The sequence below is a fragment of the Lacerta agilis genome, chromosome 11 (assembly GCF_009819535.1).
Source record: "Lacerta agilis isolate rLacAgi1 chromosome 11, rLacAgi1.pri, whole genome shotgun sequence".
NCBI classification, from domain to species: domain Eukaryota; kingdom Metazoa; phylum Chordata; class Lepidosauria; order Squamata; family Lacertidae; genus Lacerta; species Lacerta agilis.
This window is the reverse complement of record NC_046322.1, coordinates 41,561,424-41,589,127: the sequence shown is the minus strand read 5'-3', so window position 1 is coordinate 41,589,127 and position 27,704 is coordinate 41,561,424. Positions and strand designations below refer to the sequence as shown.

General features: G+C 40.8%; 1 protein-coding gene across 2 annotated transcripts in view; it reads right to left on the bottom strand.

Moving 5' to 3' along the window:
* Positions 1-27,704, bottom strand: part of CAMK4 (calcium/calmodulin dependent protein kinase IV) — a 77,876-nt gene that overhangs the window by 44,967 nt on the left and 5,205 nt on the right. For both annotated transcript variants that reach the window (XM_033163991.1, XM_033163990.1), the window contains exon 2: positions 1,738-1,816. In XM_033163991.1, coding sequence (XP_033019882.1) covers positions 1,738-1,816 — 79 coding nt within the window. The remainder of the gene's footprint in view (positions 1-1,737; positions 1,817-27,704) is intronic.

Here is a 27,704-nt window from a genome sequence, read left to right as displayed (position 1 = left end):
CTTCTCTCCCAAGATCATGGGCCTTAATCTGGATTTTTTCCATATAGAAAATGTTCCATACCCCTTATTATTAATTTGCTGCTTTTTTGCATATTAACCAATTTGCCAATTTCTTTTTAACATGAGGGGGCTAGAACTATACATATTAATTCCAGGCAGACAGATAGTTGCAACATGGTTGCATAGCTCCATTGCACTGTGTTTACGCTTTCAACGGTGGTGTCAAGATATTTTACCACATAGCAAACAGCTACATGTGAGGCTGAAAATGAGGAAAATGAGGTCTCAAATAGGAATATCTGCACTGTACTAAATTTTCAGCTTGCAACTCTAGTCTTTCAAGCCCCTTTGGTGAGAACACAATAAAACAATCTTAAAGTAGGACTAATTAAATTTACTGTCAGAACATTTTAAAATTTGGAGGAGCTACTGTTGAAGATAAGTCTAAACTCCATGGAAGAGTAAATAGTGCTTGAAGCTCCCCCGGTGAAATAAGAGGAACCGAAAGAACAGTCCTCTTATTTGGTGGAATAAGCGGCCTACAGCGATACAGTTGGTACAGACGTGCTATTCCACATACAGAAGACCTCTTTCCATTTGCAGAAGTGACTTGGATCTCCACTGATACAAATCTCATTCCTCTCTACTGAATGCCTCCCCTCACTTACCCACTGAAACCTGAAAATGTTTTCACAGTCAATATGGCTGGATCATAAAACTGTTGTAAAGGAAATGCATCTAGCTTGGCCGCCCCGCCCCCCACCCTCCTGTATCCAAATTCTCTCCCCTCACCCCACTATTCTGCTTACTAATTTGAAACTCCATAACTTATATGAATTTCAGCCTCAAAGCTAAATATGATGCTTGAATAATAGCAACTCTTTTGAGAGAGTTGCAGGTGCTTATGTAATAACCAGCTCTAGATGAATCTCCTGACTGTACTTCTTTTGAATTTTTTAATCCTAATGCTATTTTTATAATACCATGAAACGTTCAGCACTCAGAGAACATGCCACAATGCAGAGTTCTCAAAGTACGGCACGCTAGCAAAGTTGAAGCAGCACCTGCCATTAACCTACTTACAGTAGAAATTAGCAATTCTCTAGCAAGACATAAACAGTTTTACTCTTGTTTTAAACCTCTCTTTCCTCCCCCCCCCATCCCTCTCCTGAGGGCTGCATTGAGGGTTGGCCACCCCCTGAGTCAGAAATATTGCTCAGGTAAAAATGCAGCATGAAACAAAAGAACTGTTGTATTCTTTCTGGCATGGGGTCTTGGGGTGATAATATCTTTCTTCTTCCCCCACCCTCATGCCTGTGCAGAAGATTCTGCTTTCCACAGAATGCTGAGTTCAAATCAGGAAGTCATACAAGATATACGGGTTAGTTTGCAGAACCTCTTATTTTTCATGTCCATTACATTGCTTCCTACTGCTTTGTTCTCATCAGGAATTCATGCACTTGGTGTTTTCTAAGTATAGATTTTCTACTAACCATTTTACAATATGCAGATAGAATAGTAATATACAAAAAGATGAGTAAATGCATAGCATGTCTTTGGGAATAATTTCCTCTGAAGGCTGCTGGTGTGCACATCATGAATTTAAATCAAACGAAGCTGGAAAGTCCTCATTGGTCAGACTGTGCAATTAAAGCCTAAATACATTTGCAATGGATCCTCTGAAGAAAACCTCTGTAAGAAAAATTTGAGAATTTGGGGGGGGGGAATGAAACTTACAGTTTTCTTCAAGATTTTGACAGCAAATGGCTTTTGTGTTCCCTTCTGCCTGCATCTGTAGACAATAGAGGTTGCACCCCTGAATAAAACAGAATATAAAGTTATGTTCAGATATGTAGAATGTATTCTATGCTATGCTATGCTATGCTATGCTATGCTATGCTATGCTATGCTATAAAACGTTATTTCTCTGAAAGCTGAGCTTGCTTTAAAATTTGAAATTTAATTCTTGGAAATTAAAATAAGTTACGATTTTTCACTGTACTGTTTTGATTTTCAGTTTTGATCAAGTGCTCGCTTGGAATTTATTTTGGCTATTTTCCTCAACAATGTAACACCTACACAAAGTAATTCTGTTCATTATTCCAATCCCATTGCCCAGAGATACACTATTTAACTACAGTACTAAGGAATTGTGAAGAGTAAACAAATAAATAAAATCCAATGGTAGCGACATTGTAACACTCCTGCAGAACAGAAAACTGTTTCATTTGTAGCTCTTACTGTTCCACAGGAGAGTTGTTATTTCACTGCTGGAATGACTTTGGCACATTGGAAAATGCAATCTTCAGCTGTCAGTCTTGAAAATTTCTTTGCTCTTTTCAGTATTCAACTTTTCATACATGCCCCAATTCCTTTTTAAAAAAAAAAAAAAACCCCCCAACAACGACAGAATTAGGTGGTGTGTTTTCTTATATGGAATATTGATACTGCAGTTCTAGAAGTGTTGTTTGGTAGAACTCTTTGAACATTAATTTTAAAAAAACCAGACGCATCCACCATTTCCCTAATGCAAAATGTGTTACTCTGAAAAATATTTTAGCCAGACCTTCCAGTTGCCATTTGTGTGTTCACACAAACTTCTTATCTACATGTTAAGAAGGGAGGGAAAGTGATGTGTGAATTTGCATCTATCCTGAGCATATACTCACTGAATGAAGAGCATCCATTTCTAACTAATATATTTGTAGGATATATTATAGAGAAGGAAGGGAAGTTGAAATAATAGGAAATGCAGTTAATGTCAAGTAGGCCTGACCCAGCAGCATAGTCAGAACATTTTAAAGGAAGTTGTGGCACAAGGCAGATGTGGAAGACACAAAACGAGAAAGAAAAGAAAAAAAAGATCTCTGAGTAACGGTCCTTTCAATAAAGGTGAAGCAGCCAATAATTCTGTGGCCACTCAAGAAACTGTCAGAATTGCAGTTGAGAAGAATCCTGTTATTATAGCTGAACTTCCTTCCATTCCCATCAGCAACCCTTCCTTCTTCTGGGCATTGCTTGACAGACAAAATTATTGCCTCAAATGTTTCCATGGGACATAAGTGTCTCTTTGTTCTATTTCAGATTCTCTGAGAAGGGTGAGCAGGGAGTGGAATGAGGTGGTGCCAGATTTTAAAGGATTTGGGAACTATGGTACATGCTAGGCCTGCGTGAACCATTTGCAAAATAGTACGCAAAACAGCATCAGGTTTAAGGTGCTGGTTTTAAGGCCTAGGACCCTCGTATCTACAGGACCGCCTCTCCTGGTATGTCCCACAGAGGACCTTACGGTCTGCAAATAACCACACCCTGAAGATTCCAGGCCACAGGGAAACCAGACTGGCCTCAACCAGAGCCAGGGCCTTTTCGGCCATGGCCCCGGCCTGGTGGTACGCTCTCTCACAAGAGACTAGGGCCCTGCAAGATTTGACATCTTTCCGCAGGGCCTGCAAGGCGGAGCTGTTCCGCCAGGCCTTTGGTCAGGGTTCAGCATGACTCATTTTCTCTTTGTATAAGAGCAAGCATGTAGCAGGTTTCCCAGCCCGCTCATAGGTCCTTATAGTATCAGTGGAAACAGTTGGTCTTGGCGAGTATTAACTGCTTCCAATTTTAACCTGAAGATTGCCACTTGTCCAGTTTTAATTTTAATTTTAATTGTTTGAATTAATTCTGGGATGTATCTTAATTGATTGATCACTTGTATTATGCATATCATCTTATTTATATGCTGTTAGCTGCTCTGAGCCCGGCTTTGGCCAGGGAGGGCAGGATACAAATAAAATTTATTATTATTATTATTATTATTATTATTATTATTATTATTATTATTATTATTGTTATTGTTATTATTTATTAGGTCACATGGTGCCAGCAAAGCATGCATGCATAATGCTGAATAAAGCCAGGCTGTATACATTTTTATTTTTAAAAGCATCACATGATGCATTTCTGTGCTCATTCGTTATTAATAATTTATACACTTTTTATTATTTAAGTGCAAGGCTGCTCCAAAGTTTGAAGAACCAGAGAAGTTTTTTTTCCTTGGTATGGAGTCAGCCAATGAGCACCATGCATAGCTGGTTTCTGCAGAAAATTTGCAGAACCTTTTTCGTTCGAGTTCGAGTTCAACAACAGAGGGGAAATGTGGATCAAATGTAGTGAAGGAGTTTCCAGAGTTGCTCCACTGTTCCAAAATGTCACATTTGTCTTTGCTCTATGTTTCACAAACCAGCTGCAGCACATTCAGAAGGAAAAGAAATGTTTTGCTTAATAAAGCTACAATTGCACTATGCATCTTTAAAAAAGAAACAGATCAACCGTGTACTGCATTTCAAATACAATAATCACCACCACCACAAATCCAATCCTGCCTAAATTTGATCTGGATAAATTATTCAAGTCTTAAACAGATTTGTGTGAGTATATTTTCAAAATCCAATTTCTATTTTATCTAATCGGAGAATTGCTACCCAAATCAAAATAAAAAGATGTAAAAGGATGAAATGAAAACGGGTAAATGCTTTGCATGAAATGGTCCTGATAAGGTACTGGATCGAATACTATAAAAGCTAACTTTTTCTACATGCATAAGAGATTAGGTATGTAATTTTGTAAGACCATGCAAAATTGGTAGTCTGTACTCCACAGTAGTCAAATTTCTGCATAGATCATAGAATCATAGAGTTGGAAGAGACCACAAGGGCCATCCAATCCAACCCCCTGCCAAGCAGGAAACACCATCAAAGCATTCCTGACAGATGGCTGTCAAGCCTCTGCTTAAAGACCTCCAAAGAAGGAGACTCCACCACACTCCTTGGTAGCAAATTCCACTGCCGAACAGCTCTCACTGTCAGGAAGTTCTTCCTAATGTTTAGGTGGAATCTTCTTTCTTGTAGTTTGAATCCATTGCTCCGTGTCCGCTTCTCTGGAGCAGCAGAAAACAACCTTTCACCCTCCTCTATATGACATCCTTTTATATATTTGAACATGGCTATCATATCACCCCTTAACCTTCTCTTCTCCAGGCTAAACATACCCAGCTCCCTAAGCCGCTCCCTAAGATAATGATTCAGAGAATGTTGTAGTCTCAGAAACCTTGTGTGTTGCACGTGAAACTCCCCCCTCCATTTATTGAATGTCCCTGTGATTATCCAGAAATAATTTGTGGGGAAGGCAACAAGGCCTCTCACCACCTAACAATACATGGTGAGTTGGAAAATCTGGCTTTGGGCACACTCATTTCTGGCTATTGTTTCAGAATTTGACTCTGTTCCTTTCCCCTTTTTGATTCAGCTCCTTCCCTGCCTTTAATTATTATACAATCCATTTCCCCAATTTCTTCTCAGGACAAAGCAGATGATTTATTTTATCATTTAGTATTACATCCATATCTCACATGTCCTCTAAGGTGGCATAGTTTCAGTGCTTTTTTCTGGGGGTACTCAAGAGGACACAGTACTGACACCTTTTTTCAGATGTTAAAAGTGTGGCACTTACTGTTATAACTTCATGGTGAGTACTGGCACCTTTTTTTCTTAAAAGAATATGAGAGCACTGCATAGTTCTCCCCCTCCTGTTTGATCCCAACAACAAAGCTCTGAGGTAGGTTAGTAGCCCAAGGTCACCTAGTGAGCTTCATGAATGTGCGGGGATTTGAACCCCCATCTCCTAGGTCCTAGCCCAGCTCAATGACATGAGAGATCCAGGAAAATTATCTCCTGCATGTTTGTTCTGTTGATAGCAGCTGTAGAGGAACAGGCACTTCTAGATTTTGGATCTATATCTTTTAGCTCCCAAATGGATTTTTGTTTGTTGGCTTGTTTTACTATTGGGTCTGACAAGTGAACCTATCACCAACACTGGTTTATTGTGCACTACATTTCCATCATAAGCCATGCCCAAAGGAGCTCACCATAATTTAAAAAAATCTACTCTAATCTGTGTAGGCTTACAAACAATAAGCGGAAAATGTTCTGAATTGTCTGCACATCAAAGAAACCATGGCTGGAAAGCAGAACATACAAAACTGTTGTGCAAAACACTCTCTTCCCACTTCTTCTGTCTATCTCCTTGCAATTAAGACAGCATCATCTCTAAAACATGTCACAAAATACAGTGGTACCTCTAGTTACAAACTTAATTCTTTCCGGAGGTCCGTTCTTAACCTGAAACTGTTCTTAACTAGAGGCCTGCTTTCGCTAATGGGGCCTCTTGCTGCCAGCACATGATTTCCGTTCTCATCCTGGGGCAAAGTTCTCAACTCGAGGTAACTCTTCCAGGTTAGCGGAGTTTGTAACCTGAAGCGTTTGTAACCTGAGGTGTTTGTAACTTGAGGTACCACTGTACAGTATAACCAAATCGGCATAGTTCATTTTTTCTTTACTTATGCAAATCAAACACTTCACCAAGCCAGCTATTTCAGCATCAGCCTAATGATAGCAAATTTATTCCCAAGCTCTAAAGAGTGTCCAGGCTTTTCCTAGCCCAGTGGAAAGTTTGTTTATTTTTCTGCCTTGAATAGCTTCCTACCCTACTTACTGCCACTATGCCACATTGTGAACTTCTTTTGAAATGCTGTTTCAGTATTTGTTTGCCATACAGCATAGGAAGTCCCTTGCCAGGACAGCCTCTTCCTCTGCTTCTGACATGTCCTGCACTTGCCCCTCTGCCCTGGACTGCTCTGACCTGTCTTCTTCCCCCCTCCCTGACTCTTGCCTCACGCAGACACCAAACCCTATAAATCATTAGTCTGCTCTCCTGTGTCAGCAGCCCCCAACCCCCTGCCTCCACAACTCACTCATCAGAGCCCCACCAGTCCCTGACAATCATCCCTCAAAATTTGCAGTTCTCCAAATTTTGCAGCGCAGTTCTCCAGCTAAGAAATATGTTAATACTACTACTACTACTACTACTACTACTACTACTAATAATAATAATGCACAGACTAGGTTAAAGTGTGCATAAAATGTTTTACTGAAAACAACATACAAAAATGTTATTTTTGTTTTTTGCAAAATTGTTTTTGCAATTGTTTCACAAAAATGTGTATATTAGGTAAATTTGCATGCATTAAGAAAAATTTACATGGAAATGCTGACAAATGCACTTATTTCTACATATGCACATATGTATTGCCAAGAAGCCCACTACAGTGGTACCTCGGGTTATGAACCATCCTACTTACGAACGCTTCGGGTTATGAATTCTGCAAACCTGGAAGCAGGGGCTCCAGGTTGCAAACTTTGCCCCGGGATATGAACATAATCTGCTTCCAGGGCCGCGGGAGGCCTATGTAGGGAATGCGCACCTCAGGTTAAGAACGCTTCGGTTAAGAACGGACTTCTGGAATGAATTAAGTTCGTAACCCGAGGTACCACTGTACTGCAAATGAGGAAAGCAGCCACTTGCTGTTTGAAAAACTGAGGCAATGCAGTGGGGGGGGGGATGAGAAAAGGGGCACTTTATCTATATCCCTTCCTCACTTTGTGACCCTTTCTCCCTGTAGCACATTCTGATCCAGTTGGGGCTTTCAGTTACTTGTGGCAAAGGAGTCTATATGACAATCATTGTGCATAAGGGTGTGGTGCTGCATACAAAATGAGAGCCAGCTGCTTAGCAATTCACATGGGTCAATATAGATATAGATGTATATACCTGTACATGGCTGTGAATATATAATCACACGGAAAAAGAAAAGCTATTCCTGTTGGGTGGCTTGCTTCCTTTTACTCCCCCCCTCCCCACTTTTCTGCAGAATCTTTAACATATTGAAAAAACTAGATATAGAACAATAGTATCTAGTTAATAATATTTAATTTTAAAAAAATCACATGGTGGAATAATAAAGGTGCAGGTCAGGTAGATGTGGTCATTTATAAAAATGAACAGTGGTCATCTGCACAATTGTCAGATAATAACAGAGCAAGCACTGAACAGAAGGCTAATGTCAAGTCTACACATGCAAATTATGACAGTTATGAATATGGGCCTCTGGCTATAGATGTAAGCGCTGTTTTCTAAATCACACTTCCACAATCCTCCAATGAATCATATTTCACCCGGGGGGGGGGGGGATGTTCCGTAGAACTACACAAGTAGAAATACCTACTGTGGATTATTGAATCTACAGCCGCAGCAGAAAGCCTAGTAGATTTTGTGACAAAGGACAAAACGGGTCTATAGTAAACGTGAGTAACATACAGCAAAAGTGAGCATAAGCACACACACACACACACACACAGAGAGAGAGAGAGAGAGAGAGAGCCAGAGATGTGGCAAATAGAGCAATTCAAACAATAGGAAGCCAGCAGAACTTATGCTAGAGGGCTGGGATTTATGCCAACTGAGCCAGAATGGGGGATTTATACTGGCTTAGTACTGGAGAGCTTCTGGGTTGCGGGCATTCTTAACTCGAACGTCCGCAACCCAGGGTGTGCGCAACCCAGGGTATGACTGTACTTGACTTATGGGATAATATGCAAGTCTACAATACTCGGAGCCGTTGTGTTAAATGGGTCTTCCTCTCAGATTTCCGCTTGAGGTGCCATGGATGATGGCTGAACATTCCATTGCTCCTACTCTAACGGGGTAATTAGAGGCTGAGATGGGAGCCTTTAATAATATCTCATTATATTTGTACGTCCAGTTTGACTTGGCAACCCTCCCCTGGAAAGGTTAAAGTTTGATGCAGCCACTTTGGAAAAGTTATTGAGCAGATGCTTTGTTTGGATTTTTGGATTTGACAGAAACACCAGTGTGTTAGAAGGTACTGCAATTCATGGAGGAGAACCATGGACATTAAATCCACAAAGAAATATATCTTGGTTTGTTTTACCTTGCTTGTGGGAACAACTGAGAAAGAATGAAGGATAATATCAGAAAGGATATGGGAATCATCGGAAAGGACTATGGAATGCAATAGAAATTTGATGTTGATCAGAGCCCTCCAAATTTGAAGCATGGGAAGCCTAATAAATTTATAATTTGGCAGATTATTTGGACTATTTGATATCTATATGTATAATGTGGAACATTTAATGTGATTATGATTGGTTTGTTAAAGTGGAAAATCTAATAAAAATGATTTATTTTTAAAAACGGGTCTTCCTCTCACATTAAGTGTGTATCTGAACACAGCTTTAGTTGCGATCCTAAACAGCTGAACAATGAATAAGTCCCACTGAACACAGTGGAACTTATGTCTGAGTAAACATGCAAAGGAGTTTCTTGTTAGGCATCATTCACATAACAGATATTAGTTCTAACAGTAAAACCACTGGGAAAGAGAAAACATTCATTATTAAGGTATAAACACTTCCCCCCCACCAACATGAATTGAATAAATATTAAGGCTGTTTAATACAACACTGCACTGCAGTAACTTCCATGTAGGAAAAATGTATACAAGAAGATGTGTGAAAACTGCAGCCTGTTATATTTTGATGCATACAAACACCTAGAAGGAACTTCATGCCCTGGTTTCTTAATCCCATGTACACATAACAAAATAAACTATGGCATGATTTTCACACATGATAATTCTTCCTTGACAGTTCTCTATTTAGGAAAAATCTTATGCAAAAGATTTTAATTAAAACATATTTGGAGATAACAATTTTTGTGTGTTTTTTTCAGACTGAGTAATTCAAGTAACAGAAGTTGTCAAAAATAAATGACTTAACCTGGATAATTACCAGCCGTGAGAAACCCATTCCGTGTTGCAAATATGATTTTTGTGACAGCAGTAGCTTTCCTCAGACAAGTGATATGATTAGCAAGGAGAAGAGTGACTCCAGAGTGTTATTTTCTCTCGGATGGGAGAGAAGGAGAACTGTACTTTCTGAAAAGAAACAAATTACTGTAAAGAAGTCAAGGTTGTGCCAAGAAAAAAAGCTTTCGCCATTGACTGCCCACCAGCGTTTTCATAAGTAGCCTGGGCATATGGAGACGGCCACATGCCGGGGTGGGGTGGGGGAGTGAAGTGACCTTGCCATATGGAAGCAGTCTCCATAGAGGAAAAAGTTGGAAGACAACATCCAGAAAGGTTACTTTGACACAGAACAGCGGCATGTCTCCATCTGATTTATCTGGGTCATAAAACAGCTGCTGGCTTATATTGTTTGATTGCTCTCAGTGGGCAAGGAGGTGTGGATGGCAGATATGATGCATCTGCACATGGAAAGGAATAGCCCAAGAGAGGGAGGGATGGTCAAAGTTAACAATTTTGCTTTGAATTGAATATATATATAAAATAGCCTCTTTTTAGGTGTCAAACACTTGTCCCATAAATCATTTATTTATACTTTAAAAATAATATTTAATTCTTAATAATAGTAATATTTACTGCTAATAATAATATTCAGTATACAGTGGTACTTCGGGTTACAAACTTAATTTGGTCTGGAGGTCCATTCTTAACCCAAAATGATTCTTAACCTGAGGTGTGCTTTCACTAATGGGGCCTCCCGCTGCCGCTACACAATTTCCATTCTCATCCTGGGGCAAAGTTCTCAACCCGAGGTACTTATTCCGGGTTAGTGGAGTTTGTAACCCGGAGTGTTTGTAACCCGAAGCGTTTGTAACCCGAGGTACCACTGTACAGTACTCGTAAGGCAATTTCTAGCCCACCTTTCATCATATGATTCCAGAGCAGGTCGCAATACAATAAAACAGTGGAACAGTACTGCAATAAAACTGAATTTAGTGCCATTTATAAAAGCAAATAAAATTACACACGTTCTTAAAAGCACACAAGGAGCCACAAACCAAGTTCCTAGCTTGCGGCAGTGACAAAACTCCTAATTATCTCTAAAAAGCCGAGGTGAACACAAGAGTTTTCACATGGTTCCAAATGACAAAAGTGTTGTAGTCAGTTGTGCCTCTAGGGGGAGGACATTCCACCGGGGTGGGGGGCTTTCGCAGGGTGCCGTGTAATGTCATGCGCTCGCCGTGTCGGGTATCACACACATGCGCGGGGCACCCCCAATGGGGGGCAGAACTCAGCACACATGCTGCTATTCTTTTTTATTAACACCCCCATACACATATCAGCATGCAAGGGTAATCAGTAGCTTCCTCATAGATTCACATATCAAGATACTAATGCTCTCTCTCCTATATATTCCTCTGAAGCTACAAATAAAGCCAGCAGCCAGTAAATATGACTTGTTTAACTGTCCATCTTTATGCCAGAGCTACATTTGTGCAAAGTGCTGCAGTGGAGCAGTGCCCATTCTTATTTAACTCAATCAAATATTAAAGCACTCTAGTTCCCCCCGCCTCCCACCCGCCACAGACTTTTGACCCCAAGCATTTCAAAATATGCTAAAGTGAGGGCAGGGTACCATGACCTAGATTATAATTTTCAAGAACTCATGCATGCCTTATCTATTGATTCCAATGTGCAATTCATATATTACTTTGAAAAGTGAGATTATGAATCTTACTATGACTCAGAGAGCTGAGCTTTAAGGTAATTAGTGATATTATATGGGTCAGCTTTTGACATATCAACTTGCAGCAAAATCCTATGCGTATCTACTCAGAAGTCAGCTCCATTTAATTACCGGTATGTGGAATTCAATCTTAGGTAAGTTTGCATAGAACTATGCCTGTTAGTGACAAGAATTAGCCATGTGGTAAGAATTGTGCATATCTCATTGTGGAGCCACATCAATGATGTTCTGTGGGTTTTAGGGTTCATCACATTCTCCCTAATTTTTATGTCAGAATCTTAATAACTATACTGTAAGAAGTATAGAAAGGTTAGGTGAATAAATTCACATAGCCTTCCAACATTATTAGCATTATTTTTAAGTAAACATATTTATTTTGTTTTGTAACATTTAAACATTCCACTAAAATCCACTTTAATACAAATAGTCTGGGATTACATCAGATGACTTTCTGTCAAGAAGTGTATCTTCTTCACAGCTTTTGTTCTTGGTCTTAAGCAAAATCTTTGAGGAAGGAAAATGATTTTTACTCTTAACGTTGGCAGCATTGAGATAAATTCAACAGTGTAAACAAGTTTTGATGGATGCAGTGATGGATTACTGAATGGTTTAGTTTATGTAAGATATGCAGGTTTATGTAAATATATGCAAAATGAACCATGGAAAGAGAAGAAGGAAAGTCATGGATGTTTTAAGGTTGTTTAAATGAATATTCTAAATTGTAAAACAGAAAATTTAATAAAAATTATGCACAAAAAATGATTTATACTCTTTAGACATAAAAGACAAAAGGATTAAATCTGGAGAAGATTCCGTTTGTATTTCTGAAACTGGTATTTGTTTAACTGGAAATGCTGTCTATTATACTCAATTTCTTCCCTTCCTTTTTAGTTTATATTCAGTAGTAATTCAATTATTATGAACAGATGGTTACCATGGCCTTTGTTTAATGCATGTGATTTCCTGGTACCCCTTTCTGCTTGTGTTTCATGATCAAAATGGATTTCCTTGCATATTAAATTTTAGTCTCTGCGCCATGTGCATGTCCAATGAAATTCTCACCATGTCATGTTTACAGGCATAAATTCCCATTGCATCACTTTATTAATATTATATGACTTGTTTGGTCAGCTTTAATTGGCCCAGGCATTGTAATTGTGATTTATTTATTTATTTTGTGCTGTAACAATGATGTTCCTGTATGTTTATTGCTGTTGCTTCTGATCGGTTGTAAACCCTTTGGGGATTCACATGAATGTGAAGTGGCAAAGAGTTAAAACAAATGAGTAAATAATTAATCAAACCAGAAACTAGGTAAAATCCTAAATGGCAAAACCGAGTGGATACCTGCTACAAACCACTGTTCCTTCCACAGTTCTGAATGTTCCCTAATGCTTACCGGTATTATTCCTCCTGGAAAATCAAATATTTAAACAATATCCCTTTGCCAATAATTATTGCCAGGTTTTACAAGGGGCGGTGTTGTAATTCTGGGACAGATGGTCTTTTTTTCTTTTTTTTTCTTTTCTTTTTTGAGCTCAAGTTCTAAAGCACTATTGATGTATATACACTACCACTCCTTCAAGAACAGAAACCTTTTTAAACTTTAAAATGGTCACATCCCGACTTGAAGATAAAAGGTTCTTGCATAACTTGGGATGAGTTTAACTCCTGCTTAGCATTTGTTCACATTAGCAGCTCAAAATGCAGCATGGTCACCCCCATATTTCAAACCACATTTGCACAGCCCTCACATCAGATAAAGGGTGAGGAGCCCTTCACCTGATCCACAGGGTGCTTTGGGTTTCCCGATCCTGCAACCCTGTCGGAACTTCTACTCATGAAGCTGTCCTCTGTGCATGGGTGCTCATCTGCACATGCACAGCGGCTGTTAAGATATGTTCACATTACCTCTAACGTCACATCCAGTTTTCTAGTTGGATTGAAGCTTGTCGAAGGGAAAAAAATCACATCCAACAGCAGTGCTGGTCAAGAAATGGGAGGATCAATATGGATTGTGGCTAATGTCATGTGTGACTGAAAGCATAGTCTGTGGTAATGTGAATATACTGTATTTTCCCATGTATAAGACAAGCTTTTTAGACCCAAAAATGAGGTTCAAAATTTAGGCTCGTCTTATACACAGGTAGCGCTGAGGGGAGACACGTGAATGGTTTTTTTGGCGCGAGCTCAAGATTGTAAGTGGCGATTGGCAGCTTGATTGTTTGGGGAGATGCCGAAAACCGCTTACCCGCCAGAACGCAGCACACAACCGCTCGCGTTGAGGCTGCCTGATCGCTTCCATTAGCCCTCCTGCTTGCCACTTCGGCAGCCACTAGACAGCTGCCCTTGTCACAGCAAGCGGGAGCGTAATTGGCGGCCACTGGTGGCAATTGGGGAGCTGATAGCAAGCGGAAACCACCTATCAGCTCCCCGATCGCTGCCAGTGGCCTCCAATCACACTCCCGCTTACTGTGACAAAGGCAGCTGTCTATTGGCTGCCACAGCAGCAAACAAGAAGGCTAATGGCGGTGATCAGGCAGCTGCAACGCGAGCGGTTGCATGCTGCGTTCCGGCGGGTGAACGATTTTCGGCACCCCCCCCCAAATAATCCTCCCCAGAAGCTCAATCCCCCCCTATTTTCTAAATTTTGAGGCTCCTAAAATAGGGGGCGTCTTATACATGGGGAAATACGGTACTCCTAGTTAGTTCATCTTTCTCAAATTAAATTGGCCAGAAAACTTGTAGAGACCTAGGTGGCTTAAACTTTTACATTTCATCATTTAGCCTCTACTTTATCAAGAACTGTTGCTTATCTTGTCATTGAAATTCTACTCAATGTTGATCCAGAGCAGATTCCAACATATAGCTAGCAGAGTAACAACTTAAACGCGTTGCAGGATTCCCCAAAAAATAGACCAGAGGCAATTATATTTCATCCAGCAGAGCTTTACTGCTACTGAAGGCAAATGTCCACAAATCCAATACATTCAGGATTGGCACTGTCCAAAAGAAATCCAGTTGCAGCAGACTTAACTTAAACTTACAATAACTTATAATAAGTCCAAATCTTAACACTAAGCATACTACAGTATGCACAGAACCCCACACCAGAAGGAAAAGAGATAGAAAGAGAAACTGAAACCCAGGCTCCTTCTGGCCCTACTTTTATAGTCAGCATGACCTTGATAGAAAAAGATAAGAGAACCAGTTTAAGCCAGCTGCACTCAGCTTCTCAGAAGGAATAACCCAAACACCATTAACCTTCTGCTTGTTTCTTTCACAAAGAGAAGCTTCCAGAACCCTCTTGAATTAATTAGAATAGGAAAGATCTCTACACATCGGATCAATATTTTCTGCACTAAGAAATGCAAACTGACATATCTTTCAGTTAGCATCACTTCATAAACATCTGCTTGATTGATGAAGGTTTCAAGGCTAGTTGGAAAAAGGAAAAATATATATTCTCTTCCCTACGCCACCTAAAACCTCCTGCTCCCACCATCTCATGAGCCCTACACAGTACTGCAAGGCTCCAGTCCCAGGCTTATATAATCTGCATTGGCAATTGGAGATGTGTTTTGGAGATTATCTCAGGAATGAGAAGATTTAAAAGTTCAAACACCTTATGTAGTCATTCTTTATTAAAAGAAAGACGTGGGCACACCCACCAGTGGGCTACATGGGCATGTTTCTAAGTATAGCAGAAGGATGAGGGTTTTGAATGACAGGTAAATAAATACTGCTACACTTCACAGTATACAATTCCTAGACCTTTATTGCTACCCAGCCTCCTCAAAACCACCTCCATGAAACTATTTTAAAGAATTTATCTGCTTTCTGCACCACACACCTGCAGTTCCCTCTGACTTCACTGCCTATTTAAAAATGCTTGTGTTTAAATAGTAATTCTGACCAATTTATCTTTCATCTTAGAAAAATAAAAGCAGAAGCACACAGCAGAACTTTAAAATCAGCAAAAGCACTGTTAAACACTACTGAAAATTTCAGTTGGCTCCCTTTTCACGTGAGGCTTGTGCATATTCAGAAATCAAAACCACCCTTTAGTATAATATAGTTTTCTTGGTACAGATTACTTTCAAGGCTGAAACAGTGCTTCCACAATACAAACTTACTGAGAAATTGCTGTGGTTTGTTCCCTTACTTTTTGCAGGACATCCATACAACACCATCATGCAATTACAGTCTTTCTGAATTTCCTCCGTGTTTCTTCTATCTTCTCTCAGACCACAGAAACTGGCATTTTTTTTAGAAGGATGGAAGGGTTTTGCAGTCTCCATTGGTATAAATGCTGTTAGCACTACTATATTTTTAATGACGTGTGGTTTTGAGATGGGCAGCGATCAATGAAAAACACAGTACAATGGTTTGGACATCACACTGTGCCAAGGCTCATGGTTTGTTGCTCCTTGCTAGACAAAAGAAAGAGCAAAATGAGAGCTGTGTGATTGTGCACGTTGTCGGTTAAGCAAACCACACAACTTGGCTTAGCTTTATGTGTGAATGTGGCCATTGTGTCAGTTATTTAAAAAAATACATAAATGTAATTAAGTGGTAATAATGAACGTACCCCACATCAAATGGGATGCGCCTTTTGCGTGGTCGCATGTAGCCCCCTTGGATCACGGTGCAGCTCCTGGCAGTTGGTCCTGGTACCGCCTTCCCAGGTTGGATACCTGTGGACTCCACCTACTCTAGCAGACGCCCAATCCTGGCTGGGGAGGTGTTGCCGGGGGGATTGGCAGGCAATTGAGCGGGAATAATAATTTCTACACATCATACAAGCCTCTGCTGTTGGTGAAAGTCTTTTTGAGCCTGACTGGTTATTTTCAAATGCAATAAACTGTTTCCTTACAATGAAATGTTCTTATTAACATATGGTCTACCTAACAGTTGCAATGCTGGGCACAGAAGGGTTTGTTCTGATTTAAATATAGCACGTTATATATAAATAATAATAATACCAACAGTAGCAATTACAAGAGATACCCGTTTAACTCACCAGCATAAAAGAGGATGCCAACAAAAGTGTATTTTCAGTTTTTTTGGAAACACACATAGAAATAGAAGTTAAAACAAAAAGACACTAGAAGAAGTGGGATAGGCCAGTCAGTAGAGCATGAGATTCTTAATCTCAGGGTCATGGGTTCGAGCCCCATGTTGGGCAAAAGATTCCTGCATTGCAGGCAGGGGGTTGGACTAGCTGACCCTTGTAGTCCCTTTCAGCTCTATGATTATTCTAAGTATCATGCCGGACCACACAAATAAAGGATAATGTGAGCCAGCACTAAATATCTCACATGGCCATTGAGATGCCCCAGGGAAGCTTACAAAGATTGCACAATAAAGACAGTCTCACAGACCATAGTGTGCTACAAGGGTTATTGGAATGTGCCTTGAAAAATTATACCATGTAAGACACATCCACTATTCTCTCTCTCTCTCTTATTTTAGTTATAAGATAAATAAAAAATATAAGGGGAAAGTAGAAACATTTTTAAATGAGTTTACAGAATATTAGGTATCAAAGACTATACGTATACAAAATCTTAAATAACACAGGAAAAATAGGCTGCATTTGCAATGTTATACAGACTTACCTGGAAGTCCAATTGGGATTGACTTCTTAGTAGATAGGTACTGACAGAGACTTACCATAGTTCATGTCATCGTCATAAATCAACTTCATACCATAAAATCAATCCATTTAACTGGGTTTTTGAATTGTGCCAGATCAAACCTATCCATTCTCAAAGAAATCAGCCCTGAGTGCTCACTAGAAGGACAGATCCTGAAGTTGAGGCTCCAGTACTTTGGCCACCTCATGAGAAGAGAAGACTCCCTAGAAAAGACCCTGATGTTGGGAAAGATGGAGGGCATAAGGAGAAGGGGACGACAGAGGATGAGATGGTTGGACAGTGTTCTCGAAGCTACTAACATGAGTTTGGCCAAACTGCGAGAGGCAGTAAAGGATAGGTGTGCCTGGCGTGCTCTGGTCCATGGGGTCACGAAGAGTCGGACACGACTGAACGACTGAACAACAACAATTGGATGTGGTTGGGTGGTGTCTTGAACCTTCTGATTTTAGTACATGTAACGTCCTTCAAGTATACTCAAGGTACACCAGTAATGACTTACAAAGCCCTAAACAACTTGACACCTACATTTTTGAAGGAGCATTCCTCCAGCATGAATCTGTCCATGTGCTAAGTTCAGTAGCTGATACACTGAATTCTGGTTGTCCCACAGCATAGGGAAATATGAAATTCAGCAACCAAATGGCCTATTCTGTGGGGGTGTTTGGAATGTCCTCTCCCATAATTTACCACTGGCATGGTGATAAGCTTTCAGCAACTCTTGAAGGTTCAGTAGGACCTTATGGTGCATAAATGCGTACCTAAGTTTTGGTACTATTACCGTACGTCTGGCCAATATAATAATAATAATAATAATAATAATAATAATAATAATAATATTTATTATTTGTACCCCGCCCATCTGGCTGGATTTCCCCAGCCACTCTGGGCGGCTTCCAACAGAAACCAAATACAACAATATCAAACATTAAAAACTTCCCTAAAAAGGGCTGCCTTCAGGTTTTTTCTGAATGTCAGGTAGTAGTTTATTTCCCTGACCTGTGATGGGAGGGCGTTCCACAGTGCGGGCGCCACTACCGAGAAGGCCCTCTGCCTGGTTCCCTGTAGTTTTGCTTCTCGCAGTGAGGGAACAGACAGAAGGCCCTCGGCGCTGGATCTCAGTGTCCGGGCTGAATGATGGGGGTGGAGACGCTCCTTCAGGTAAACAGGACCGAGGCCGTTTAGGGCTTTAAAGGTCAGCACCAACACTTTGAATTGTGCTCGGAAACGTACTGGGAGCCAATGCAGATCTCTCAGGACCGGTGTTATGTGGTCTCGGCGGCCACTCCCAGTCACCAGTCTAGCTGCCGCATTTTGGATTAATTGCAGTTTCCGGGTCACCTTCAAAGGCAGCCCCACATAGAACGCATTGCAGTAGTATTTTGCTGACTGAGGCAAAGCAACAGATGAAGACTCCCTTTGCAAGTCAAGGTGCATGGTAGGAAGGCCCATAGTTCAAAGACAGAACATCTGCCTTGCATGCAGAAGGTCCCCAGTTCAATCTCCAGCATCTCCAGGTAGGACTCGGAAAGACTCCTTCATGAAACCCTGGGCAGTTGCTGCTAATCAATGTACGCAGTAATGAGCTAGACAGACCAATGCTCCTCCTCAGCATAAGGCATTTTCCTATGTTTTCTACTGTTTATTACGATAATTTTTATGTCACATAGGACAATGGTTTAGACGCATTATTATTTTATTTATTCATTTAATAAGAATGCTTTTAGGCTGCCCTTCATCCTCACAGATACAACAAGGTTTATGTTCTTTAATCACACCAAACCATGAGTGCAATAAAGCAGTAAGACCAAACTGTCATTAAAACTTATGAAAGACTTTGGAGACCTAACTTATTTTCCTAGTTGCATATTATAAGGGGAAAGGAAAAATCCATTGTTGAAAAACAAAAAACATCCACGTCAACCAGTCTCACGTTTGTCAATTCAACGTTTTCTTGCTCTTCTTGATTCTTTTAAACTTTCCTGTCTTTTATTCACTTTTGCGTGCCATGCTTTGAATCTAGCAGTATCCCCTACTCACCCCTGCACACACTTGCTCCTTGTTTGCATTTCTTTTCCATTGTCCGTTCATTTCTAGTTTTTCTAGTTTTGGCTATATTTCTGGTGTCTACCTCCCTCTTTCTTTCTTTCTTTCTTTCTTTCTTTCTTTCTTTCTTTCCTTCAACCAAGAGAACTTGGTCTTATTTTGTTATATGTTCTTTTTCTCAGATTTCATCATTTCCTAAGTTTTGCTGTGTTCACTTGTCAAACAATGTTAACATTTGCTCTTTTCTTTCTGTTTATTCTGCCCACACTTATTTTATCCTGACTGGATAATTGGTATGCTCTTTTAGTTGCTTTTTTCCTTATGCTCACCTTAAGCTTTTTGTTTGTGTTTTGCATTCCATTACCTACCTTTTTTATAATGATCATGTATTTATTCTCATTCTCTAGTTCTGACTTGACTTTTATTTTTTATTTCACTTTGCTAGATGCTATATCGTTCCCACCACTTCATGCTTCTTCCTTCCTCTCATGTATGGAATGCTTTTACCAGCTAATTTACTCACTTAATTAGTCTCTTAACATTTCTTTAAATGTTCCTTATCATTCCTTATTAAAAAAAATTTTTATGTCAGCTAGCTTATGCCTAATTATTTCTGTTCATCTGTTCCTCCTCCAGTTTTCAGTCTCTTAGTTATACTTATAGTTTTAGTTTTGCCTAATTAGAATGCAAGCCCAATGGACAAGGTCTGTCTATTTATACGCACTGCATCGGGCCTAGATTCTTTAGACACTTCACAATTATATTGTTACAATATAACCTGCAACAAAATATTGTGGTGTATCATAAGGTGGCTACGTGTGTATCACCAAAAAAGTATTTTGGGGGGTAAGTGTGCTGTGTTCAAGATTTGGGTAAGAGTGCTGAGTTAGAGCTCAACCCACTGGGGCACCAGAAAGCAAATGTGTTCCAGCATCTATTTGACAGTTCTTCAAATACAGTTGTACCTTGGATCCTGAACGCCCTGGTACTTGGACGTTTTGGCTCCCGAATGCCGCAAACCCAGAAATGAGTGTTCTGGTTTGCGAACGTTCTTTGGAACCTGAACATCCAATTGGGCTTCCGCTGCTTCCTGCAGCCCATCAGAAGCTGTGCTTTGGTTTCCGAAAGTTTTGGAAGTCAGACAGGCTTCCGGAACAGATTCCATTCAACTTCCAAGGTATGACTGCATTTTTAAATGGCCACCATATCACCTCTTGGTGGGGACGTGGGTGGCGCTGTGGGTTAAACCACTGAGCCTAGGGCTTGCTGATCAGAAGGTCGGCGGTTCGAATCCCCACGACGGGGTGAGCTGCTGTTGCTCGGTCCCAGCTCCTGCCCACCTAGCAGTTCGAAAGTATGTCAAAGTGCAAGTAGATAAACAGGTACCACTCCTGCAGGAAGGTAAACGGCATTTCTGTGTGCTGCTCTGGTTCGCCAGAAGCGGTTTTGTCATGCTGGCCACATGACCTGGAAGCTGTACGCTGGCTCCCTCAGCCAGTAACGCGAGATGAGCACCGCAACCCCAGAGTCGGACACGACTGGACCTAGGCCAGGGGTCCCTTTACCTTTACCTATCACCTCTTAATCATCTCCTCTCCAGATTGCACATACCCAACTTCTTCAATATTTAAACATTCAAACATATAATATTCCAATATTTTATTCCCCACAACTGGGACAAATTGAGCTACATTTACCTTTTTGCTTATGTAGCTTTCTTTCACGATACTAATAGCTATGCACACTTGCCTTCACAGCCTCCACCCTACCCCTGATTTGGGAATGAAGACTGCCATTCCATGGGGAAGTGGGTGTTAGGGGGGGAAACTCTCAGAGATTTCACCGCACTTGAACTAAAATCCTTCCGACAAAACACCTGTGTTTTCAGGTTGCCATCCCATTTGAAAGAGCTTCCTTCCACATGAGCAATTTCTTAACATTGCTCACATAGGAGTTTCCCTTTCAGAGAGTCTGGACACTGGCTTTAACAAGTGGGCACAGTCAGAAGCCACTGCACAGGATCACTTGGTGTCTGCATCATCTACGCAGCATGTGGCTTTCTCCTTGATCAATAGAGCAGAAGAAGATTTGGTAGCATCCTTTCTAGCCACAGCTGCTGTTAAGAAAGACCTCTTTCCTATGGAAAGCTGGGCTGCAGGTTCGTGCTTTATAAATGAGCATGTGCGTAAGAAAAACTAAGTGCATTAATTGTAGAGCTGGACATCTGGTGGAGAGCATTTTGCTAGAATGTGGGTTTTCTTTGGGTAATTGTTTAGAACCTCAGGACTTCATCAGGACTCTTCAATAACATATATGCTTTGAGTCAGTGTTGTTTTATCATGCACTGCAATGCTTCAGAGGGGAAGTCAGTTCAGAAGAAGCTGCCTTATGCTACATGTTCATCTAGTCCAGCCTAGTATTGTCTAAGGACCACCTGACTTCTTATGCTTCACCTGTATTGCTGAGGTCTTCCAATGGGGCATTTTCAGCAGTCCCACATACTCCTGAAGTTTGGCTGGCCTTTACCAGGGACGGACAAGCCCTGCTCTGTGGAGCTCCTTGCCAAGAGAGCTTTGGCAAGAGTCCTCCCCACTCTGTTTCAGACGTCTTTTAAAAACTGTATTATTCAGACTGGCCTTTTGTTTTGTTTTGTTTTGCTATCCAGCTTTTACTGGTGTGTTTGACATTTTTATTATGTTTACTGTAGTATTGCATTTTTAGGTTGTCCACTACCTTGCAACGTTTCATATGAAAGTATGGTCTATAAATATTTAAACAAATAACATAATGACTGTAAGTAAGTCCATTTGAGTCTTTCCTGTCTTTTCGTTACCAGTCTCCCCCGTGTCATGAATTTTGCAGCACACTGAACCCCTGGATTCAGCAAATGTTAAAACATAAGCCAGGCCAGTTTCCTGATGAGGAAATCACCTGGGGTGAAGGTCAAGAGGGGCTCTGTGCCAGACAGCAACCCCCCCCCTCAACTCATGATTAGTTTTTGAAGACAAAGGCAGAGTTGGAATAAGGTTTTTAGAGTTGGGAGTTATGCGACTGGGAGAAGCAAAGCAGCAAGCAGGAGAGTCAGAGAGATGTTTGAGAGCAATGGTTAAGGTCTGCTTGAATCCAAGGCTGTGGCTATGGGAGAAACAAGTCCCTCTTGGGGTGCCAATGCTGTGAACTACACTATAGACTCAGGTTATATATGTGCGTTGCTGTCATTGACAACCATCTGTCTCAAGAGACAATGGAGTGCACCTCTTCCAGTGATAAAGTCAAACCACTGTGTTAGCAGCACCAAAGTGACTTCCCTGGGGCACAAGCCTGAGCAGCATGTATGGAGATCCTGTGCTGCCCAGATGACAAGACCCCCCTCTTGGCCTCGCTGATGTGGTCCAAAGAAGAGCAGAACAATACGTTTGGCACCAGCTTAGTGGCCAGGAGTTGCCAGAAGGATGCACACAAGGCATAAACCATAAGTCATAAATACACCACAGTCTCCACGGTGCCTCATTTCCGAAAGGAAGCACGAACCCTGCATAAAGCATCTGGAACCCCCCTAGAATCTTGCACTACTCAGAAATTGGGGGTGATGTGCAAACAGCACCCTTCTGCATACAGCATATGCTCAACTTCTATGGTCCCTCTCCACTGCAAAAGGTTTTCTCAGCAGGTAGCAAAATTCAGAGCCATATGCACAAAGGTACACAATGCACATTTAGGCTGAGCAAATAAGAGTCTTGTGGCACCATAAAGACTAAATTGTTGCACTGCAGATTGTTGCTCAATCTAATAAGAGTTAAGGGTAGCCCATAAACATCCATTTAGCATTGCATTTCATGCTGATCAATCTCTAAGGGCTTGTTCATTCACTTTTTAATATATTGCAAGATTTATGGTTCCCCAGATAGCACTGGCCCAGTTTCACAGTCTCCTTCAAGAGGTACTGGAGATCTTGTACAAGCTGGAAGCACAGTATGATAAAACAGTGACAATGACTACAGCTATTCTTATCTTATGGCCATTCAAATTCTTTCTTTTATAGCTGTACTGTGCACCATGGGTAGGAAAATCAAGAATTTTTTAACTTTGACACCCACTAAGGTATTGAAAGATATGCATGGAAGATATCTAACTTGAACTCAGCAGAAAAATAGGCAGTAACTCACATGGAAGTGAGAGAACCGCCTCTAATATACCAATGGTGTATTGGAACAATTGTACTTCACCTTCCATTTTCCTTCTAATACTTTTTACAAACTGTTCGGTGCTGCTTCATTATTAGAAGCGCAGATACTCAGAGGTAACACATGAAAGGGAATGAATACCTGATAACTAAAAGGAAATTAATTAGTTGTTGAATAGCTGCAATGATGGTACCAGAGGTATCCTTTACAGCAGGGGTCAGCAAACTTTTTCAGCAGGGGGCCGGTCCACTGTCCCTCAGACTTTGTGGGGGGCCAGACTATATTTTTTTGGGGGGGGGGGAGAGATGAACGGATTTCTGTGCCCCACAAAAAACCCAGAGATGCATTTTAAATAAAAGCACACATTCTACTCATGTAAAAACACGCTGATTCCCAGACCGTCTGTGGGCCAGAATTAGAAGGCGATTGGGCCCGATCTGGCCCCCGGGTCTTAGTTTGCCTACCCAGGAACAACTTCTAATCTTGAGGATTTGCATTAAGTCTAGAAAAAGGTAGAGACCTTCTTTGAAGTGGATGGTATTAGCTTTGGCCATGATCCAAAAGACTGAGTGTTTGAAAGATGATTTACATGTGCCCTTTGAAAGCAGCTCTTTGCCTTTTCATAACCAACTGCAGAAGCACCGTGGTTTTCCTCAACCGTAGACTACTGTCCATTGCTGTTGCTTATATTAAGACAAGACTGAGGCTGGATCTACATAAGTAGCAGAATGAAGTGATGGAATCCTAAAGTGGTAGGCTATACATTAGATATTGTAATCCAGCCTTCTCATGTGGTTCTTTTTTAACATTTGAGATCATTAAAAAATGTATCTGGCACCCTCTACCTCCAGACTTGATACAATTCTCTCCCCTACCTCATTCTGCTGCACTTGTGGCTAATTCACACAATATTTGCTACATGTATACTAAACATTATGACAAGACTTCCAAGCATACAAGCTTCACTTAAATTGTATGAACTCATTCGAACCAAATAACCATGCACAAGATGATGCCAAGTTGCCTTTGTTTTTAGTGCAGGTGTTATGAAGCAGGGACGTGGGTGGGGCAGGGATGCGGGTGGCGCTGTGGTCTAAAGCACTGAGCCTAGGGCTTGCCGATCAGAAGGTCAGCGGTTCGAATCCCCGCGGCGGGGTGAGCTCCTGTTGCTCGGTCCCAGCTACTGCCAACCTAGTAGTTTGAAAGCACATCAAAGTGCAGATAGATAAATAGTTACCGCTCCAGTGGGAAAGTAAACGGCATTTCCGTGCACTGTTCTTGTTCGCCAGAAGCAGCTTTGTCATGCTGAACACATGATCCGGAAGCTGTCTGCGGATAAACGCCAGCTCCCTCGGCCTATAGACCAAGATAAGCGCCGCAACCCCAGAGCCTTCTGCGACTGGACCGAACAGTCAGGGGTACCTTTACCTTTACCTAATGAATCAGGTCAAGTGCATGCATCTGTGTGGGGATGAGATGAATGAATGAATGAAATGAGACACTGCAATACAGGGAGCTGATTAGCACAGGAATTGTGTAGAAAAAGATTATTGCTCCTGAACAAAACACTATATTGCATTGTGTTGCTGCTCTCAAATTATAAATTATTAGAGCTTTGTGTTTTCCCCAAACACAGATGTATGCAAAGGGTGCTGTAATATAGGGTCATGGATAATTGTTTGCCAAAAAAAGAAAGGAAAAAAAGGTCTCAATTTGTCAGAAGGCTAGTCCTGCAAAATGAACAATAATTACCTGTCCAGCCATGTTGTGTATATATCTTTTATATTCTAGTGACTGGCTATTGTCAAGCAAAAAAGTTTAAATTCCAAATTAAGCTATAAGGGGGTGGGGAAGCATAGTTGAGACACTTCCATTGCCAGACTTGTCCTATAATTATAATTATAATTATAATTATAATTATACTTACTTACTTACTACACCAAACCTTCATTAGGCATTACAAATATAGGTAAAGGGACCCCTGACCATTAGGTCCAGTCATGTCCGACTCTGGGGTTGCGGTGCTCATCTCGCGTTACTGGCTGAGGGAGCCGGCATACAGCTTCCGGGTCATGTGGCCAGCATGACTAAGCTGCTTCTGCTGAACCAGAGCAGCGCACGGAAATACCATTTACATTCCCGCTGGAGCGGTACCTATTTACCTACTTGCACTTTGACGTGCTTTTGAACTGCTAGGTGGGCAGGAGCTGGGACCGAGCAATGGGAGCTCACCCTGTCGCAGGGATTCGAACCGCCGACCTTCTGATCAGCAAGCCCTAGGCTCAGTGGTTTTACCCACAGCGCCACCCGCGTCCCTATTACAAATGTAGGCCGTCATAAAACATCCATGTATAAAATTTTAAAATATATACAAATAAAGAGCCATGTAAAAATATGTAATAACGAAGGTTTTCATTGGAGTTTATTCCCACTAAATAGTGCCATTCACCACTCTTAGAGATACTATTGATAAATACTCAGTTACTTCCGGTTTAATGTCAGACAGATAGAATCTGATATTTTCATTGTGCCGTGATGTTAGACTACCCAAAAAAGAGGATAGCATGCATGGGCGTAGCTGGTTGAGACAGATACGAGAGAAACAATTCAACTTGTGTTTGGCCATTATTATTAGTTCAGCAGAACATTAAAAAAATGCATAAATAATATATACAACGAAACAAGCCTCTTAAAAAGCAAAACAGTTTAAAAATCAATTAAAGCAATTAGATCAGGAAGTTCTGAGTTCAAGGGAATGCTTGCCCAAAAAAAGTGTGTCTTCGAGAGCTGGCAGAGTGCCAGTACGGAAGGGAGCCTCTCATTATTCAGCAGGGAAGGGATTCCACTACACATCACCAGTTGTTGTGGGACTACAACTCCCATTATCCCTGGCCACTGCTCATACTGTACTGGCTTGGGTTGATGGGAGTTGGACTGCAACAACATGTGGCAGGCACATTTGCTATCCCTACTCTAGAAGATCTATTATATCTTGCCATTATCCATGAAAGAGAACAAAAGTTACCCAGATAATTCACATACCTTCTAGCTTAACTTCAGCTGAATATCTAGTAAAGGAAAGTTTTTGCCTGGCTGAGATCCTGGGAAAGTTCTCACTATCTCATTATATTTAATGTATCCCAATATCTGTTGGAAGCCGCCCAGAGTCTCTGGGGAAACCTAGCCAAATGGGTGGGGTACAAATAATAAATTATTATTATTATTATTATTATTATTATTATTATTATTATTATTATTATTATCATCATCATCATCTCTTTCACTCTTTCACATACGCTCTTATCTTTCTGGGGCATCAGAGGCCACAATGGAAGGATGAAAGTGAATTATAGTGCAATCTTGTACATGTCAGAGGTAATCCTCACTTCATCCTAGGTAAACGTTATGCATCCATACATGTGAATAAGATTTCTAAATTACTTCCTGAGTCAATTGCAGCTTTTTTGTTTTGTTTTCAGGCAAATTTTCTTACCGGAGAACACAGTGTTGTTGTTATTGCCTACTTTTGCTACTCTGTGATCTGATGTGTGCAGCATTGATGTGTTGATGGTCATGTTTTGTGACCAGGGTTTAGAAAGAAAAATAAAATAGCATTTTGGTCCTTCAAACACAACTGGTGTCAGCAATAATAAACCATACTTGAGCTTCTACTAAGATCATAAGAATAGCTGCATCAGGCCAGCACCCTATTCTCATAGTAGCCACCCAAATACCCACAGGAAGCAGGACTCAAATACTGTACAACAGCACTCACTCTCGGTCAGTAGTGTTAAAATGGGAGAGGGGAAAACAGAAGGAAAAACGAATGGGCATTCAAGAAATGTAGGTTTCCTTAGAAGCAAATTGCATTCTCATGTACAGTGGTACCTCACAAGACGAATGCTTCATGCAACGAAAAACTCGCTAGACGAAAGGGTTTTGCGATTTTTTAGGTGACTCGCAAGACGAATTTTTCTATGGTTGTGCTTCGCAAGATGAAAATTTCAATGCATTCCTATGGGAATTAAATTTCAATGCATTCCTATGGGAAACCGTGCTTCGCAAGATGAATTTTTCACAATACGAAACAACTCGCGGAACGAATTAATTTCGTCTTGCGAGGCACCACTGTATAAAACAACTTACATTTCAACAAAACCTTGCCTGGGGTTGTTCAACTCCACTCTGATATGAATGGCTTAACAATAAGCTCCAAAGCAAAATGAATCAGAACTTTTTATGTATCTGGAGTTTCTAGAATATATTGCTAAAGTGTTTCGCAAAAGGAGATTTTGCTAGCAAGAAATAACTTCATCATAACTGTGTAAGATAGATGTACACTCTAATGTCTTCACCACTAGTCC